This window comes from Dreissena polymorpha, chromosome 2 (genome assembly GCF_020536995.1).
Source record: "Dreissena polymorpha isolate Duluth1 chromosome 2, UMN_Dpol_1.0, whole genome shotgun sequence".
In the NCBI taxonomy this organism is placed as follows: Eukaryota; Metazoa; Mollusca; class Bivalvia; order Myida; family Dreissenidae; genus Dreissena; species Dreissena polymorpha.
The window spans coordinates 1,162,100-1,180,862 of NC_068356.1; the positions used below are offsets into that span (position 1 = coordinate 1,162,100).

The following is an 18,763-nucleotide window of genomic DNA, read 5'->3' on the forward strand; positions in this document are numbered from 1 at the left end:
TCATTCATTCGGACCTACTGGCGGGAAACGTTATTGAAATTTTATAAGACGCTTACAAAGGTCAGCTAATTAAGGTAAAAAGCTGGGTTATACAGCTATGCTGGAAACAAATTAAGGATTTTGCCAAAGGAACAAACGGCGATGCACATATTTCATACTGAATTAAAGTATACTTGTTCGTTAATGGGGTTCATCTGCAATTGAATACAATTACGCTTAAGTTAACGTTACACAGTCGAAATGATTTAATAATGTAGGGCATATGTTGTTTTAGTAAACATGCGTGTCAAAATAAACGTGCATCGCTTTAATAAACTAAAATTGACAAGGAGTAATGTGACATTGTTGATTGCGATGGATTCATTTTAAACCGGAAGATCCCGGGGAATCAATATATCTTTTATCTTTCCTGATATTACTGTTGAGTTATTTTTTTATTCAAGCATGCCAACATCGGTAGCGATATCAAAAGGCGTACGTAGAATATTATTTGAGAGGACAACGTGTTTTTGTGTATCGCGTGTTATACAAGCAATAAAGTACTGTTTGTCAGCGATGTAAGGAAATGTGCATGCACGGACTCTAGATGTCAATATAGCTCCGTGATAAGATTAAGATAAGTTTTATTTAAAGTCGGCAAGACAGCAACATATACATCCGTGGTGCATGCAAATGTTCTTTCAAAAAATGATCAACTGTGCAATTACTAATAACTGAAGTATGAATTGAAACTAGCAGAAAATAATTATTCATAAACATCAAGGAAATAAATATATAAAAACAACTTATACACTTAAACTGACCTACTGGCCATTTTATAAATATGGCCTCTGCCTAGCGATCGGGAGGTCACTTCGATCCCCACTGTTCGAGGGTTCTTTAGATCTCCCTAAAAGACACAGAGGAGCTTGCTTTCAAGACTCCTTCAATAGAGAATGTTTCATAATGAAATAAAAACACACATAACTCCAGAGAATTACGATTTAACGATGGCTTAAAAAAAATCCTGCGTGTTGCATATGTAAGTTATCGAGTAGGTAAATTAAACTATAGTTAGTGGATTGTAAACTGTTTTAAGACTTACCTCCCTTTTCAGCTCTTCAATTAGGAGAATCCATTGTTTACAAAACATCAGCGACAGGTATTTTCATGTCAGGTATTTCTTTTGTTTTACAGAAATTGCACGTTTTAGATTAAACAGTTATTTTCTGTTATGGTTGAAAATATTGCGGCAATGCATTAAATTTGTTCCAATAATTCTTTACTGTAATCTTTAGAGAATATTTGGAAGTTTTGCATAGCGTTGCTTGGCGCATTTTTAAAATTGAATGTATGGGAGACAGTGAGATTATAGGTAAGCAGTTAAACTTCAAAATATTTGGCAATAGCGGAAACTTCGCTAACGTTAGATGTTATCTGAACTTAAATTTTGATGCCGCACTCTCAGTTGTTGCCAGACGACAAATTCCCCACCTCATAAGCATCTGTCATTGTTTCTCATCGCCTTTCTCCCAAAACCATGAAACACAGGTACCACTCTGTTGATTCTGGTGACCCTGCAAGGAACAAAGCTGTTTTTCGTTCACTTCTCCAAATATGTGGCGACTGAATCCAACCCAGGCCGAGTCAAAATTTCACAGATCAGAAATCTAACCATGTGGTCTTAGTGACCTGCCTGTCAAGTGGGAACACTTTGATGCCTTATGCTGTGACGGTTGAGATATTTGGCACCACAAGTCGTGTATCCAACTATGCAGGGCTGATTATGACCTACTAGCAAAGCACTCCCACATCCAGTGGCTCTGCTGTAAATGTGACAGCATCAACATTACAAGCTTCACTTTTCACAGCTACGAAATAAGCAAGTTAAACATGTTCCACCCATTATCTGGACTAGAATCAACCATAGATTCATTTACCTTGACCTCTGTATTAAGCATGCTTCATGTCAGTAGCGCAGCTAATAGACAAAGTACCTCCAGGGCACCCAGACACCTATCCTATTCCAGTACATCTAAGACATATACTTCATCTCTCTACTGTGACTCCGACAAAAGAAACCTCTGCTTTATGAATGTTAATTGCAGAAGCCTTGCAAGCAAGTAGAGCTCTGAGCTACAGCCAGGCAGCCTTACAATATAACAAGCCTGACATTGTGTTTGGGACTGAATCCCGGCTCAACGGGATCAAACCTGGAAAAAAAACACCTCAGACGCTGTTCAATCCAGCGAAGTCTTCCAGGAGTTCCGCTGTCGATCGCCATTGGCGCCAAATGGCGCTAATTTTTTTTAAGTGGCTCCAATTTTTTTAAAGTGGCAATTTAAAAAAATCGGTAAAATCCTATCTGAAAATGTACTGTGAGTCGAAAAGCACGCGACCGAGCATAAGCGGCCAGCGTTTGTCAGTTGTAAATATTGATTTACGACGATGTAAGCGACCTACAGTGTAGAGTGCACTGAAATCACCAATCGTGATACATCGGCTATCTCCGATTCCTCCGTAAGATTTATGAAATAAATCGTCTGCTGATCCAGAGTGTGAAATCACGGAAGCGTGAAAGTGTTACAGCTGGTGTTTTTACTGCTATTGTCAAGTTTTATGGGGGTTATTATTGGATTAACGGTTCTTTTATGATAAAGAACACTCAATTATGTAACAATCAGGACAACCTGGCACAAAGATCAATGATTATAACGATATATAAGGCGGCTACTCTTTAATCAATACCATGGTAAGTGACAGTGTATTGTTATTTACACATTAGTTAAAGATTGTTCATATTTTTCACAGTTTTTGTTGATGGCTTTCGTATATAAAGACACCTATATGATTACATATTCACAAGCAATCATGGCTTTTTATGACTTCTTTAATCCTCGAAAGCGTGCTTTAGAAATTGAAACAAATGAAAGCAATGAAAATCCTTCAAAATTGCAAAAACTAGATAATTCTTTAGCAAAGCGAAAATTCAATGATAGCTGGAAGTCAGAATTCCCTTTCATTTCATATGATGCGAAAACAAAGTCAATGTTTTGTGACTACTGTGTTAAAAGCCAGTTCAAAAATGCATTTACATCTGGTTGTAACGTTATGAAAAAGGAGTCCTTAACTAAGCATGTAAAAACAAAGGGTATGTTTGTGTGTGGTAGCAAATTGTTTATTTTAAAGTGCATATTCACATTGCTTCCCAGCTGTATTGTTTGTATTGAAATTTGATTATACAGTATGGAAATAATAAAAACAAAGTCTCATGGTATTATTTATTTATTCTTTTCAGAACACCAGACTGCTGCTGAGGCGATGCAGCTTCAGAAGGATGTGGCGGCTGCCAGCAAATCATCAATCTCAAAGAATGAGGCAGCAGTGAAGGCAGCGCTCGCCAATGTGCTGTTCCTGGCAAAGAAGATGGTTATATGTGATTGTTTATCATGTGCAAACCAATGTTTTTATTTATAAATAGAGCTTATTAAGACCTATGAAGTTACTTATTATTATTTATGTATTTACATACTTTTATAAGTAATAATATAGTCAATGACATTGATGTTGTAAGGTTTCATAGACGATTGTCATAATTAATAAGGTCGGAATAACTGACAGTTTCGCGCCGCGAAAAAGTGGGGACAACTTTTTTTTGGGCCAGTGGAACCCCTGTCTTCCCAAGCCATTACAAATCATTCAGAAACGACTGAGGTACCCTAGGGGTAGGAGTATTTGTGTTTGATCATGAGGACCTCATTGCGAATGAGAAGGTAGAGTTTGTGACAAACTGCGAAGTTGAATGGGTCCAGATAAAAATGCAGGGAAAGAAAGACCTCTTAGTCTCCTCTTTCAACATGCCGCACAGAAACATTAACAACGTCCAGGAACTTCACAAATATCTAGAACTAGCCACAATCAACCAGAACCATTAAATGGTCGTTGCAGGGGAATTCAACTGCGCTGACATCGACTGGGTAAATCTAGCTGTGAGAAACAATGCCCAGGACAAAGAAGTTCAACAAGCGCTTCTTGACTTATCTGCTGACTTCAACTTTTCACAAGTACACGACAAACCAACCAGGAAAACACCCTCCTGGATCTCATTTTTACTTCCAACCTCTCTCTCATAAAATCCACTTCCAATGCTCTTGGGATCTCAGACTATGACATAGTCTTTGCTGACTCAGATACCAAACCATTTTACGCGAATAGGTCGCCCAGACATTACGTGTTTTCCAAAGCCAACTGGGACCTTCTTAAGGTTAAAGCAGCAGTAATATCAGAAAACATTTACACCATGTTTAACAACAACACATCAGTCTACAAACTTTGGGATACCTTTAAAACTGATCTTACTTGTGCCATCCACGAACACATCCCTTCCAAAATGAAAACAAACAACACTTCCACTCCATGGATCACCAGGAATGTCAAAGCAGTCATCAAGAAGAAAGCCTGTCTCTACAAAAAGCTGAAACCTCAAACAACTGGTCAAACTACAGAAAATTTCAAAATGAATGCAAGAAAAAACTTTGGCATGCAGAATGGGAACACGTAAACAAAATCATAGACGAAGGTCTGCAGACAAACAACACCAAACCTTTCTGGACATATATTAAGTCGAAAAAACAGGATAACATTGGCATGCGCCTCTACGCTCCAATGGTCGTCTAGTCACCGACTCCAAAAGCAGAGCAGAGATCTTAGTTAATCAATTTCAATCAGTTTTTACCAAGGATGATAACTCTCAACAGACACCAGTACAATCAGGCCATGTATCAGAGAACATGCCTACACTGGTGATTGGTCAAGAAGGGGTACACACATTGCTAAAGAACCTGAATGTAAACAAAGCCGGTGGTCCTGATGAAGTCCCTAACAGAGCTAGCCCCAGCTATCACTGCTATCTTCCAGCAATCCATCAACTCCGGAGAACTGCCAAAAGATTGGAGGGATGCCAACATAGCATAGCTCGTCAACAAGAAGGGAGACCGTTGCGCAGCGGAAAATTACCGTCCTGTATCCCTTACCAGTGTCACCTTCAAACTTCTCGAGCACATCATCTGTCACCACATATTAAACCACCTTGACAAACACAAAGTCCTCACCGCGCTAAATCACAAATTTCTGTGAAACCCAACTTATAGTAACCACTCACGAACTCCTTAACTATTACAACCAAAATAAACAAGTCGATACGATCATCCTGGACTTCAGCAAGGCCTTCGACATGGTCCCACAAAGACACTTTACTTGAGTGATTTAACATGTGTAAATATACAAATTTGACATGGATTGAACAAGAATTAAATAAATCTTTGAAGGTTAATATTTGTTTTAAAATAGTTATTTCATTAATTCAGAAATTCTGTTACTTGTTTTCTTAACATATTGATAATCAGTCAAGGATTTTGTGTTTGATTACATATTGGACCACTTACATTTGTGCAGGTCTAGTGAGCGTACTTAAAGAGTTGTGTGAGTAAGGGTGGCGATTCTAAAAATTGATCCGAAACACAAAATAATCCTAAACTTGTGAAACATTCACAAAATATCTATTCAAATTTGTACCTTCTGTCACAAAAATAGGATAATGATTCCATGATTACGGCCACATTACAGTCTTTTACTTTAATAGATCCATTTGTCGTATCAAATTAATGAAAAGCTATAACTTTATTCAACATGAATGATGATATAAATTTTGTCCGTTTCTGAGTTTCTTTCAATATAATCAAAAGCAATTAATTTATATAATGTAAACTGGACTGTCAATTAGACATGCACAATAGCTAACTTGAATTTGGAATTTATTTTCTCTTTCTTACCATCTCAAAGTATTCCTCCTTGACATATTTATTACCTAATTAACTAAGCATATACATTAAATTTTGTTATGGCTATTTAATGTATATGTATGTAACCTTACGAAAAATGTTTCTTTGCCCTAATATATTAGCAGAAGACTTAATAATGAATACTATGCACTTCAAGTGTATCTTGGTGTGTATGATTTGACATAATATGCATTTATCTTTTTTACCAACCATCAGCTTGTAATACCAAACTGATGTAAACAATTTTTCACACATTTTACATTTTATTTAATTATTTCCAAATTATAATCGCTGATTAATATAATGCGTACATTTTGAATCTTTTTACAAACAGTTCATGTTCAGATGAAATGAACAAAACATTCAACGTCTGCAGATACATGTATTAGCGGAAGTGCTTGTTTTCAAAGGGTCCAGTAACGTTTTGGCAGAATGGCATGTTAAAAAAGCTATGGTCAAACAGTAACGTTAGTTTGTAAATAACAAATGGACATCAATATTGTAAAATGAACTGCCATTGTTTAAATATGACACCATTTTGCAACCTTTTTTTATGATTGCATGTACTATGCAAAGAAGTACATGTACATGTATAAATATGATTCATAAATACCGGTACAATAATTACCAAGAATATTTTAATTTGTAGGGGTTAATCGCGGTTTTACTTGGTGGAAAATTTTATGAAAATGCACATCTTAAATGTGAAAATGTGTAATTATGGACAGTATGAATGATAAAAAGACAATTGTACCTTTTTGTTTAATGTGATTTTGAAAATGTTTAAAATGTGTCTGTTTCAGTGATAACCAAAATGGGAAAAGCTAGGTCACTGTAACTACAGAACTGTGCCAGTGTGGCTATCATCTGACGTATTACAGTTGAAGCATAACATCCTGTCACAGCTGATATATCAACATAGGAGGATATTGTTATTCTGCTAGGAATATTCGAGAGGAGTTCAGCATGCAGGACATAGAGATGTTCAGGGAGGTTCCAGGGTACCGAGCCATTCTGAAGGCTGTCATAAAACAGCAGATCCAGGGGCTGGTAGGTTGCGCCTCTTGTATCCTAAAGGACTCCAAGAACATAGTGTTTGTTCTGAAATGCTTCAGGTCTACCAGCTTACCAAAGATAGAAACATTTGATATATTCAAATATTAATTATTGTAAGAGGAAATATTTTTATATCATAGTGGAGTTCGTAAGTTGTTTAACATGACATTTACCGTAATCACAGTCAAATCCATAAACCAGTTGCTGGATGTTATCAGAATGTAAGGCATTTTCACGAAGAGCCGATGTGTTCATTGTGGATTAGTAGTTCTACCTCTTTGTTGATAGCATACCACAGCTGACAAATGACTGAGATTTTGCACAGAATAGACAAACTTCTTAAAGCTGGTAAATGAGTTTGTAATTTTCTTACCTTGGGATGCTTCCACCATTGCACTGCTTTTAACTGTTACACCCTAAATAATTAACCTTTTCTAGGTTCACATTTCAGTTGCCCTGTTGTGTTTCAGATAAACCAGCTGGCGCGGCACACAGGTGAAGAGTCTGTGCTGATGACAGCCAGCGTGGAGGAGGGCACTCTCACACACCTGGGCTCGGACCACGGCAAGGTGTTCATGGACTCTAGGGAGGAGCTCAAGGCTCAGTTCCTAGGCTTCTGTCTCAAACGTACGTGGATATGTTAGTCTTTCTAATTCAGTAGTCTTCTTTTCTCAAACAAATGTGGCTATTTTAGTATTTAAAATGCAGACCTCAAGATAATATGCAGACTTGCATATATTGTTAATGCAAAGTTTATGCAATATCTTATTAATAAAGAAATATGTATTGAACAATATTTGTTAGGGTCAATATATGTGTTCTTGAACATAGGAGCATGCACATGAATGTTTTTTCTTTTGATGTTTTACTATTTCCTCTTTGTTTTCATGGATACTGTTTCACAGATATAATAAGGTTTGATTTAAGGCTAAATGTAAAAAATATAAAGTAGGTTGTGGAGCACTCCTCCCTTACCGACCCTAAATGCCCTGGGCAATATGTGGAAATTATGTGGAAAGCACTGGGTAAGGCCCCCTACAAATAAGTCTTAATTCAACATACATCCTGTTCATTTTTAGCTCAGCTGTTTTCGAAGAAAACCCGATGTATTGTCATAGCCAGCGTGTCGTGTCCGTCGTCGTGTCGTCCGTGTCGTGCTAAAACCTTAACATTTTGTCAAGGTTTTGAAAATTGGCTCTAAAATCGAAGTGCCAAACCATCAACTTTGAAACTTCATATGTAGCTGCATCTTGATGAGTTCTACATGCCATACCCATTTTTGGGTCACTAGGTCAAAGGTCAAGGTCATTGTGACCTCTTTAAAAAAATTCTGACAAGCTTTCATCTATTCAAAACTGCACCCGCAGCTAAGCGTGGCACTTGTTATGCGGTGCTCTTGTTCATTTGTTACATTAACACATGTGCATCTATTGAACTTCCTTGAGGAACTTGCTTTTTAGTCATTTTACCTGGGACTCTATTACAGGGGTGTGAGTTTTCCTCCATTCAGCTGATTTCCACCCTTTCATTGTCAAACTAATTTTAAAAATAGTTATTAACTTTGTTGGATCTATATAGAATAAAGAGTAAAGTTGATCCTGTAAGGGAGGGGGGTATTTAGAGCATTTACCTCCCCTAAGGTGGTTCTAAATTCACAACCCTATAAACAGATGCCTAGGTTTCCTATTTGAATAGTTGTAATAATTTAACCTTGACAAACCAAAATGAAACTAAGTATATTCTTTGACAACCAGTATTATGGGTATATATATTATCTAGTAAATATTGGTATCAATCTAAATGATATATGTGATAATCCATGTTACAGTCATTTACATGTACATTGTAGTAATTTCAAAGTTGTCAAAAGATAAAATTTATTCTTTTTACTACTTATATAATAAGCCTTTCTTTATTTTTCCTTTGTCATCATTTGTTTGGTGTACAATATAAGTTCAGTTTATCAGAAGTGTTAAGTATTTGAATACATGTGTATTGCTAGCAGGAATTTACAGTTTCTCTGAGATCTTAAGGAGAAAAGTAACGATAGAAAATTGGAAACTGAAGGAAGATGTGTGACTATTAACATTTACCTCTGAAAGTGAATTTGTGTTGGTTTATTATCCAATAGTCTATTCGGAATTTTAAAAAAAATCAAAGTGTGGTGATTATTTATCTATTTTATATTGCCAGAGCATACATTTCTTCCAATTTGCGGTCTGACAGGTGGTATGTTAATTTTGCAGACTGGACACCAATATCAAATCAATAATAAGAGGTCAATAAATTGACACAGATCGTGACATATTTATCTATTGTGTAAATGCAATTCTGCTTATAAGAAACACGTGACACCATTTTTTGTGAAATGAGGTCACATAGTAATGTATCAGTGTCACATTATCAATCTACTATTTATAGAACTAGTAACAATAACCATGTGTAATTAATGTAAGCTTCCAACAATTCCATGAAACAAAGTACTTATTTGTTTAATGTATTTACAGGGAACCACATTAAGTCCAGTGCTCACCATAATGACCAGTTCATGAGGAAGAAGGGTCCAATCCCGGCCCGAAATCGTCTAATCAACAACAAGTCATTCTCATCTGGTGTCAGACACCAGCCTTACCCATCAGTTGTCAAGTCAGAACCAGTCGACTCCAGTGGTGAGCTCAAACCTGTAAACTATTCTAAAGAGAAATATCAAAATAACCAGCCCAAAAACCATTCTTTTGACTCTATGAAACCGATAAATCTGTCAGTGCACCCTAGTAATGAATATGGGGTTAAAGTTAAATTTGAAAAGGTAACTGAAGCTTCCATTGGAAAAAATGTAGAGTCAAGCTCTTCATCTAAGAATGCCGAGGCCTCATCAGTAGTGTCCCATACAGAGTCTGCACATGGTTCCCCTGCATGTGTGTCACAGTCTGTAGGGTTGGTACAAAACAAGGAAACCAGTCTGTCAAAGGAGAGCACGCCAGAACCAAAAGAACATGTGACGAAAAGAGAAATGCCTGAGCTTGTCAATGAAAAGGAAGTGAATCAAAACAACGAGGAACTTGCCAACAGGAATGTTGAGCTGCAGCATGTGATGGAGACAGATCCTGGGGATGAGAGGCCTAACTTCTTGACAAACAACCTTGCCCAGACCTCCCCTGTGGCAGCAGAGCCCGCAGAGCTTCCCAGGACAGAGGAGCTACCAAGCCTGGGGACCCCTGACGAGCCCACACTGGGTGCATACCAGTATACACTGGCCACAAGCCACCGCAAGTCACGCAAGTCCCAGGAGCCAAGGAAGAAAGCATCATACAGCAGCCCAGTCCTAGTGGAAGCAGATGTGAGTCCATCCATGGCCAACTCAAAGTCAACAAACATAGACATGAAGACACCAAAATCCCAACATGTAGACACGGATATTAAGACTCCACCCCACGATCTTATGGAATGCGAAATGAATGGGCAGGACTCCGATGCTGAGAGGTCAGCCCTGCAGCGTAAACAGGAGCTGGAGTCCTACCTCTGCCTGGACCACAATGCTCGCCCCTACCCCTGCAACCTGTGCCCTAAGAGGTTCAAGGAACGCCACCACCTGATCTACCATATCCGCACGCACAGCGGCCAGCGACCCTACAAGTGCCTCACATGTGGCAAGGCATTCACTCAGTCCAGCTCCCTGAACACGCACAAGAAGACCCACTACAAGGACATCAGCTGCATGGAGTGTGGTCTAGTGTTCAAGAAGCAGCTCGAGTTCATAAACCATGCCTGCCAGTCACTGCAGGGGTCACTCATACTCTCATAGGATCTACTTCATAGGATCACCACATACATTAGACATACATTGGACTTGTGCTCTGGAAAACTGTCTAAATGCATGTGTGTAATAAATCTCTCATATAAGCTAGTGCAGACTTCAAAGGCTAATCCGGGACAACACTTTATGCACATGTATAAAGTCCCGTTTTCTTCAGAGCACCACACACCTCTTTGTCAGACCATATTTGTCTCTTATAGGATATTCTGTAATGCGGGCAGCTACATTCCGCATCTGCTATGCCCTATACACCCAAGATCTGTTATAGTACCATGTGCATTGGATGCATCTTCATGGCATACAGCTCAGTGAGCATTTTTTAAACATTTTCATATTTGAACATACATCACGTCGTGTGTACTTGTATTTACCTTCACAAATCACAGACACACCATGAGTGCCTCTCTCGTATTGCATCACACATGTTTATAGTTCACCACATAGCACTCTTTCAACAACATTGCTCCTACCACACAAGCACCTGTTTCACCACTCTTATCAACATGCCATCACACATCACATTATTTTTACCACACTCAGCAAATCAAAATGGAAGACATGAGTTTGTTATGTCTGTGAGAGTAGTTTCCCTTTGTACTTCAACTTAAATATTTCTCCTGATTTTCTTATGTAAGCATTTTAAAAACAACTTTTTTTATGATGAGTTGTTTATAATCAAATAAAGGTTAAATAAGTCAATTAAGGTGATTAAAGAAGACCAATGTTTCAGACAAATATTTGTATCACTTCAGTTCACCTTAGGACAAATTATTCAGGTCATTAATTAATAATGAGTTTTCACTTATGGTCTCGAATCAACACTGAGCTTGTTTGTTATTCAAATAAGTAAGCTTCATCAATACTTATTTATTAATTTGTTAAGTTCCTTATTTCAATTATAACCTGTGAATGCACATTCATGTAACTAAAGCTAAAATATTATTGGATAAACGGTTATCTGATAGTAATACATATACTGATACCAGTGCTTCCAATATACTGTTATGAAGGTAGACATAATATTTAAAGCAAATTACACATAACTTTTGTAAAGTTTATATTGCTTAAATGTGTTTTAACTGTCATATTTAAAGATTTTGTAACTTTGATTTTATTTGAAAGTGTAGCACATTAATCAAAAAAAGTTACAACTGTATACTTTGCATAATGTTTTGGAAAAGTAATTGTATGCTGTGTTTTTTAAGTGTTCAAGCCAATTCACCACTGAGTGTCATGCAAGTTCATGTTTTCTGCTACATGTATTTAATTTTTCTTAGCAATGTGATTGACACATAGTTCAGAAATGGTGAATTATTCTTCTCTCCTCAGTCACAATGTTTCAATGTATGTTATACATGTAAGTGATTAATAATCCTGTGTTTTGATTGAACACTTACTGCAATGTTTGTTAGAAATTAGTGTAAGCTGTAACTTATGATTGGTAAATTTTATCATATAAGACACCATATGTTTTCAGTATAGTAATTTGCATACAATTAAGTATTTGTACAGCTTGTTGTATGTTTTTAATTTTTGTATTTCTTTTGAATTATTTTACATTTACAAAGATGTTTTATTATGATTTAACGAAATGAATATGCCTGTTGTATAAGTGAAATAAGTTGTACAGGGTTATCTTTCTTTATATTCATTTTTACAAATGATGTATTCTATTCTATGATGGTAATTGCACCGTTACAATATGGTTGTTTTATCAGTACTTGGGAAGGGGCCTGGGTTTTATATTTAAGCATGTGAAGTTGCTTGATTGGGGAATCACATGTTTGTTTTCCTAAAGAATAAATGTGAAAATATTATTTTAAGAATAATATGTATTCAAAAGAGGACACAGATATGGATCAAAACTGTTCACAGGTTTTATCAAGCGCCCTCTCATTACTCTATAAGGCTGACTTATAAAAATGCACATTTCTTTTTCGATTTGGGATATTTATTTTGTAATAAATAAGGAAAAGGAAAAAAGTATAATAGTGTAAAAATAATTGAAACTCAGATTTAACCAATATTTTTATGTCCCCCACTAAAGTAGTGGGGGACATATTGGTTTTGCCCTGTCTGTTGGTCTGTTTGTCTGTCTGTTGGTCTGTTTGCGCCAACTTTAACATTTTGCAATAACTTTTGCTATATTGAAGATAGCAACTTCATATTTCGCATGCATGTGTATCTCATGAAGCTGCACATTTTGAGTGGTGAAATGTCAAGGTCATCCTTCAAGGTCAGAGGTCAAATATATATGGCCAAAATCGCTCATTTTATGAATACTTTTGCAATATTGAAGATAGCAACTTGATATTTGGCATGCATGTGTATCTCATAGAGCTGCACATTTTGAGTGGTGAAAGGTCAAGGTCATACTTCAAGTTCAGAGGTCAAATATATGTGGCCCAAAGCGCTTATTTTATAAATACTTTTGCAATATTGAAGATAGCAACTTGATATTTGGCATGCATGTGCATCTCATGGAGCTGCACATTTTGAGTGGTGAAAGGTCAAGGTCAAGGTCATCCTTCAAGGTCAGAGGTCAAATATATGGGGCCCAAATCGCTTATTTTATGAATACTTTTGCAATATTGAATATAGCATTTTGATATTTGGCATGCATGTGTATCTCATGGAGCTGCACATTTTGAGTGGTGAAAGGTCAAGATCATCCTTCACAAGGTCAAGGTCATCCTTCAAAGTCAAACATCATATAGGGGGACATTGTGTTTCACAAACGCATCTTGTTCGTAATGATATAGAACTGGTAATGTTTGTCTTTGTACCTTCAATTGAGAAACCTGGAAGTCTCAGTTAAACACATTTAACTTAAGTGTATATAAGCATCCCACCCTTTAAACAACTTGACAACAGCAAATTTTATGAAAATATAATAACCTGGTTATGTCCCCTATTATTATCCTTAAAGTAGGACCCAATAAGTTTGTTTAGCTTTCCTGCTACTCAATATTTACTCTTTCAATGATGGAGTCACATCATCTAAGTAGACATGTGATCAGGCAAATGAAAATACCAAAGATTTTTGTTTTGTACAGTTTCTGGAATTGTGTCAGGTTTTATCATTATTGTTTGTATATTTTGTATTGATTTGACCACCTGCTGTTTTGTACTTGCATGTAATTAGCTATGCAATTTTAAACACGAGTTGATTATGTGCTTTAATCTTTTGTTTATGCAAAATTCATGTCAAATATGTCAATGTACAAGTTTATAAATTGATCATTACTGTAGTTATTTGTAGAGTGTTAAATAATTATGATTGAATGGTATGTTTATATAATTATGTTTGATGTATATACATGTAGTACTTAATTATACCAAGCTTTAAAGTATTCACTGTCTGTTTAAGTTTTATGACATTGCCAATGTGATGACTGCTGAAGAGTTTATAATGATTATACATGTAATTGAAAACTGGGGCCAATGTTTGCACAGCTCTTTAAAAAAAACATAGTGTGTACTTTAATTACATTCAAAACAATAGAATTTTATTAAATATGTATGAATAATAACTATGTTCCTGAAATTATAAAATTGTAAACATATTAGAATATTATCCTGTGTGAAATAATGTTAATTTTTCTTTTTTTAAGAAGACAGCTTTATACTTCTGGAATTGTAAGACTTTAAGATTTCCCTTGTTTGTTAATGCAGACTCTGTTGGATTCTTAAATATTTAGCAGTGTGACACAGATGGCCTTGTTCAAAGTCAGCAATGTTTGTGTTGCTATACTGCATTTCTCTAGACTTATGTGTATATTCGTACACATATAGTGTGTGAAAATCTATATGTAAGAGACCCACGACACAATTGCTTAGACTTAGTATACATAGTTGTATCGTTTAAGACAGCATTTGTATACTAACATGATATTGTAAATATTTTGTATTTGTAAACTGAAATTCACATTCTATGCATTTACTTTATGTTAGGGTATTTTTCATATGCATTACTTGTGATGATTTTTCGCGATATATATGTTATAGCACAAATATTGTACATTGTGATTCTCTAGTAAATAGATCTGAGTACAGGCTCTAACATTTAACAGGCTTACCTGCTAAATTGAGTATACAAAATGGCTTCACACTGAGCACACTTTTTGCCCATGGTTACATATCCGTCCAAGGACGTTCTGTCCGGGTATTTTTAACTTCATAAGTTGAATCAATTCATTATTTCATATGCCTAATTACCAAAGATTGTTCCGTCGCATCATCAGTATTTTGAATGCATTTTTTTTATGTTGCACATATAAAGTACATAACAGGTCTCAGAATAAACGGATATATTTTACCCCAAGTATATTGATTGAAATCGTGATTACTCTTAATAATATACATTTTGATAGCCTTAGGTATCCATACAGTCATATGTCGGCAAGTTGTGTGGACCTGGAATGGGATGGTGTTTCTCAATTGCGTGAGTTTGACTTTTTCCGACGAGCTTTCTTACATAACAGCACGATAATCTCAGGTTTTCTTGGTCTGAATGGGACACCTGGCTGTGTTGCCTCCTAGCCATATATTTCACTCCATGGTTAGCATTGAAATATGGTCTATTACACGTTCATTTGATTGTTTTCATGGCTATGATTGCTTGCTTTAAAAGTTGATAGTTGCTGTGTCTATACGTGTTTAAACGTTAATTTCATGACTTTGTTTAATAGTTATTTGTTCTTTAAACTTAAAATGTATGACTTTGTTTAATAGTTTTGTGTATTTTTCATGTTTGCCATATTATTGATATTCGTATCAGCATTATTCGTGTTTGTTAGTTTTATGCAGTTTTGAGAGTGCAGTTTTGTATTGCAGAACAATGTTGTAGGAACAACTATTTTTAGACGTGTTTTTTTACCTGTAGATATTTAAATATGAGATATTATTAGCTTTAACATTTGAAACCAAAAATGATTGTGTAGTTAGTTTAGTTTTTGTGCAACATGTGTGTTATTGAACACTGACCTTAAATTTTGCCTAAAATTGTAAAAGAAATTAGCGGTAGAACGCATATCTTGTCGTTTATCAAATGAGAAATTAACATAACTTTTTTCAACTGCTTTCATTTATATAAAAATAAGTAAATAAAATGCCCCAAAAATGTCAATCGGTATTACTCTCCGTCTGGGAATCATTTATATTTTCTTTTATATGGTCCCTCAAATACTTGTTTTTAAAGCGAGATTATACGATTTTGTCAAATATTTATGAATTTATATAAAATGTAAAAAAAAAACTTGTTATACATATATTTCAATATAAATTAAAGTTAAGAAGAACATGTGTCGAAAAATGCGAAATAAGCCAGATATTTAATTCTGAAATCGAAAATGTCTGTTCAGTCAAATTCGCCAGCATGTATATCATGCATGTAAGATGTGAATCTTAATTTAGTTATAAGGATCATTTTAATTTCCTGCAACGATATCTATTCATACGACAAGCGAACACTAACTCCGATCATAATAAAAAGACGAATGCTTCGGTTATTGTAGGAACATATGTACGAAATATCTTCGTCACAATCGGCTCGTGGCGTTAATTTTTATTTGCTTCATTTTATGAAATTAGTCTTCAATGTATACTTTTGATTTCCTTTTTGTGTTATTGTAACATATTTTTTATCAATATATTACAACTTAACACATATAAAAATCGTATAATCTCGCTTTAAGTGAATGATCAACCGTTGTATTAAATGATTTTCGTTATGTCCCCATTTGAAGAATTCGGGGTTTATTGCTTTGCACCTGTCCATCGGTCGGATTGTCGGTCGTTGGATCGGTCGGTCCGGCTTAGCATAGGTAGTTTACTTTTGTTTTTCAGTGAACCAAAGAACAAATACTCAACGTATAATTTTCAACATATTTTGTGATTCTATGTGATGAAAAAAAATTGGTACTATTATTTCTGTAGGATTCTCGTTTCTTGGAAGGGTAGGGAAAAACAATCGATTTTGACGTCATTGGGTTAACGGTCAATGTCAAAGGGTTTTGGTACATTATTTTTCTTTGTAGACCATTTTCCGAACAGTTGATGTCTATGAGTATATTGATTCAACGGAAAGAGATAAAGAAACTTTCAGATTAACCAGAGAAAACATCGTAAAAACAATATCTAAAAATGCCTATACCAGTGATGATGGAATAAGCAAGCTGTTCGGTGGATATTCTAGGAGGAAGATTTTGAAGTCAATATTTTATTATAAAATATGTCAAAAGACTTACAAATAGTAGCCATTGGTTCCAATTCGAGGAGAACGTTTTAGTATTATTTGTTATGTTTTGTACATTCGTGATTTTGAGTTTAGTTAGTATGACTAACACTATATTTTTGTTTAGGCATTTGATATAACGTATGTGTTCCACATGTAATTATTCATTTCGCGTACATTGTAATCATGCTTGAATCTCGTTCTCTCTCGCAACATATTGTACACTGCTGATTCACGCCTGCCACTTCATATCAGCACGAAAACATATCTTGGCCTTCTGTCATGTTTGTTGCCAATGAGTTGACTTGTTTCAGTGGTTTTAAACAACGTCAGTTGTCAGAAACTTGAAACGTTATCTTGCTGGCATAGATCAACATAGTTGTAAGCATTGTCAGACTACTAGTAAATAACATATCGAATATATCATTTCCCGTCAAACGTAACGGTCGTCCTAACAAGTTGTTGTTAAGATTTCTCATTGTAATAACAATGTCAGAACTATGCATGTTCCCTTTTTTCCTCCCGAGAATCAACTCCAGGTCATTGTGACTAAAAATACTAACTAAATACTAACATTAACTTATGGATTGGTCTCTGAATGTGACTTTTTTATCTTCTTTCTAATGTTGCCATAGATTCAATATTTTGAATGAGTTGATATTTAACCATTGTATGACATCAACATTTCACCCATCTGTAGTCATTACAATTACATAAAGATCTCGTGTTTACATTAGATTACCATTCGTTCAGTGTCTATCATGATACAAGTGTTGCATACATTACCATAAATTTCGTGTTCAAATGTATTGCAGGTCTTTAACTAGAGTGGGTTTTCATTAGGTTGTGATATTAACATTCCAATTTGATTTTATACTTGACCGATATTTTTTGGAGACAATAAACAAATATTAGATTTTTATTTTGGCTCTTGTTGTTGTTTTTTTAAATAAAAATATGCCGTCATTAAAATCAACAACGTGTTACTTATTGTAACAATGAAATGACACGTCATCAAATGCAAACGTCTACATTCGTAATACAATGTGCAGATAAACATTTGCAAGAGTCTTGTCATCACTCACAACAGTAAGTGTAAATGCAATCAGTCACTACAGTCAATACACAAGTTAACAGTTACAACAGTTAGTATACATATTACCAGTCACAACAGTTAGTATACATGTTACATGTACCTGTCCACACAATCAGTGTAATATTTGCCATCACTACCAACTATCACTATACCTGTAATTAGTCACAACAGTCAGTGTACATATAATCAGTCACAACAGTCATTGTACATGTAATCAGTCACAACAGTTAGTGTACACTTTTGTCACAACATACAGTGTACACGTTATCCGTCACAACAGTCAGTATACATTTAATCAGTTACAAAATTCACTGTGCATTGAATCAGTCACAACAGTAAGTGTACATGTAATCAGTCACAACAGTCAGTGTTGTGACATAGTTGTCGATACACGATAACACGTTGACAAAGTCCAATTCAGATTAATTTACGTTTTATTTCTGCTTTTTAACACAACACAACGTTTTCCAATGTCCGACCAATATTCTGGACTACCAGTTACATATGCGGCGCACGGCTGCAGGCACTCCGCGACAACAATAAATGATGCGCCTTCTATGTTCGGCTGCGCAAGTAAGACTGCCTTATTAATATAGATATAAATAACGAAAGCTTTGATAATTGTTACGTGTGCAATTCTGATCGGCCGATTGTAAAGTCACGTGTCTGCAACATTAATATGACGTATGCAACGGACACATAACGAATACATACGAATAGACCGAAGATTGACACATAAG

At 35.6% G+C, this 18,763-nt stretch overlaps 1 protein-coding gene across 2 annotated transcripts; it reads left to right on the top strand.

Annotated features, from left to right (window-relative positions):
• The first annotated feature begins 1,108 nt into the window (after positions 1-1,108).
• Positions 1,109-17,849, top strand: LOC127865581 (zinc finger protein 37-like). 2 transcript variants are annotated; one of them, XM_052405430.1, is made up of 4 exons: positions 1,109-1,156; positions 6,623-6,869; positions 7,346-7,502; positions 9,383-17,849. In XM_052405430.1, exons 2-4 carry the CDS (start codon positions 6,786-6,788, stop codon positions 10,678-10,680), a joined length of 1,539 nt encoding a protein of 512 aa, XP_052261390.1. In that variant the 5' UTR covers positions 1,109-1,156; positions 6,623-6,785; the 3' UTR covers positions 10,681-17,849. The 2 variants fall into 2 exon arrangements, with proteins under 2 accessions (XP_052261390.1, XP_052261391.1); XM_052405431.1 differs by having other exon boundaries at positions 1,113-1,141.
• Positions 17,850-18,763: the final 914 nt, after the last annotated feature.

Excerpts from the sequence above, each read along its gene's own strand:
- LOC127865581 (XM_052405430.1), top strand. The coding sequence starts at position 6,786 with ATGCAGGACATAGAGATGTTCAGGGAGGTTCCAGGGTACCGAGCCATT. Across the intron at positions 6,870-7,345 it reads AACAGCAGATCCAGGGGCTG|ATAAACCAGCTGGCGCGGCA; the intron begins GTAGGTTGCGCC and ends GTTGTGTTTCAG. Across the intron at positions 7,503-9,382 it reads CCTAGGCTTCTGTCTCAAAC|GGAACCACATTAAGTCCAGT; the intron begins GTACGTGGATAT and ends ATGTATTTACAG.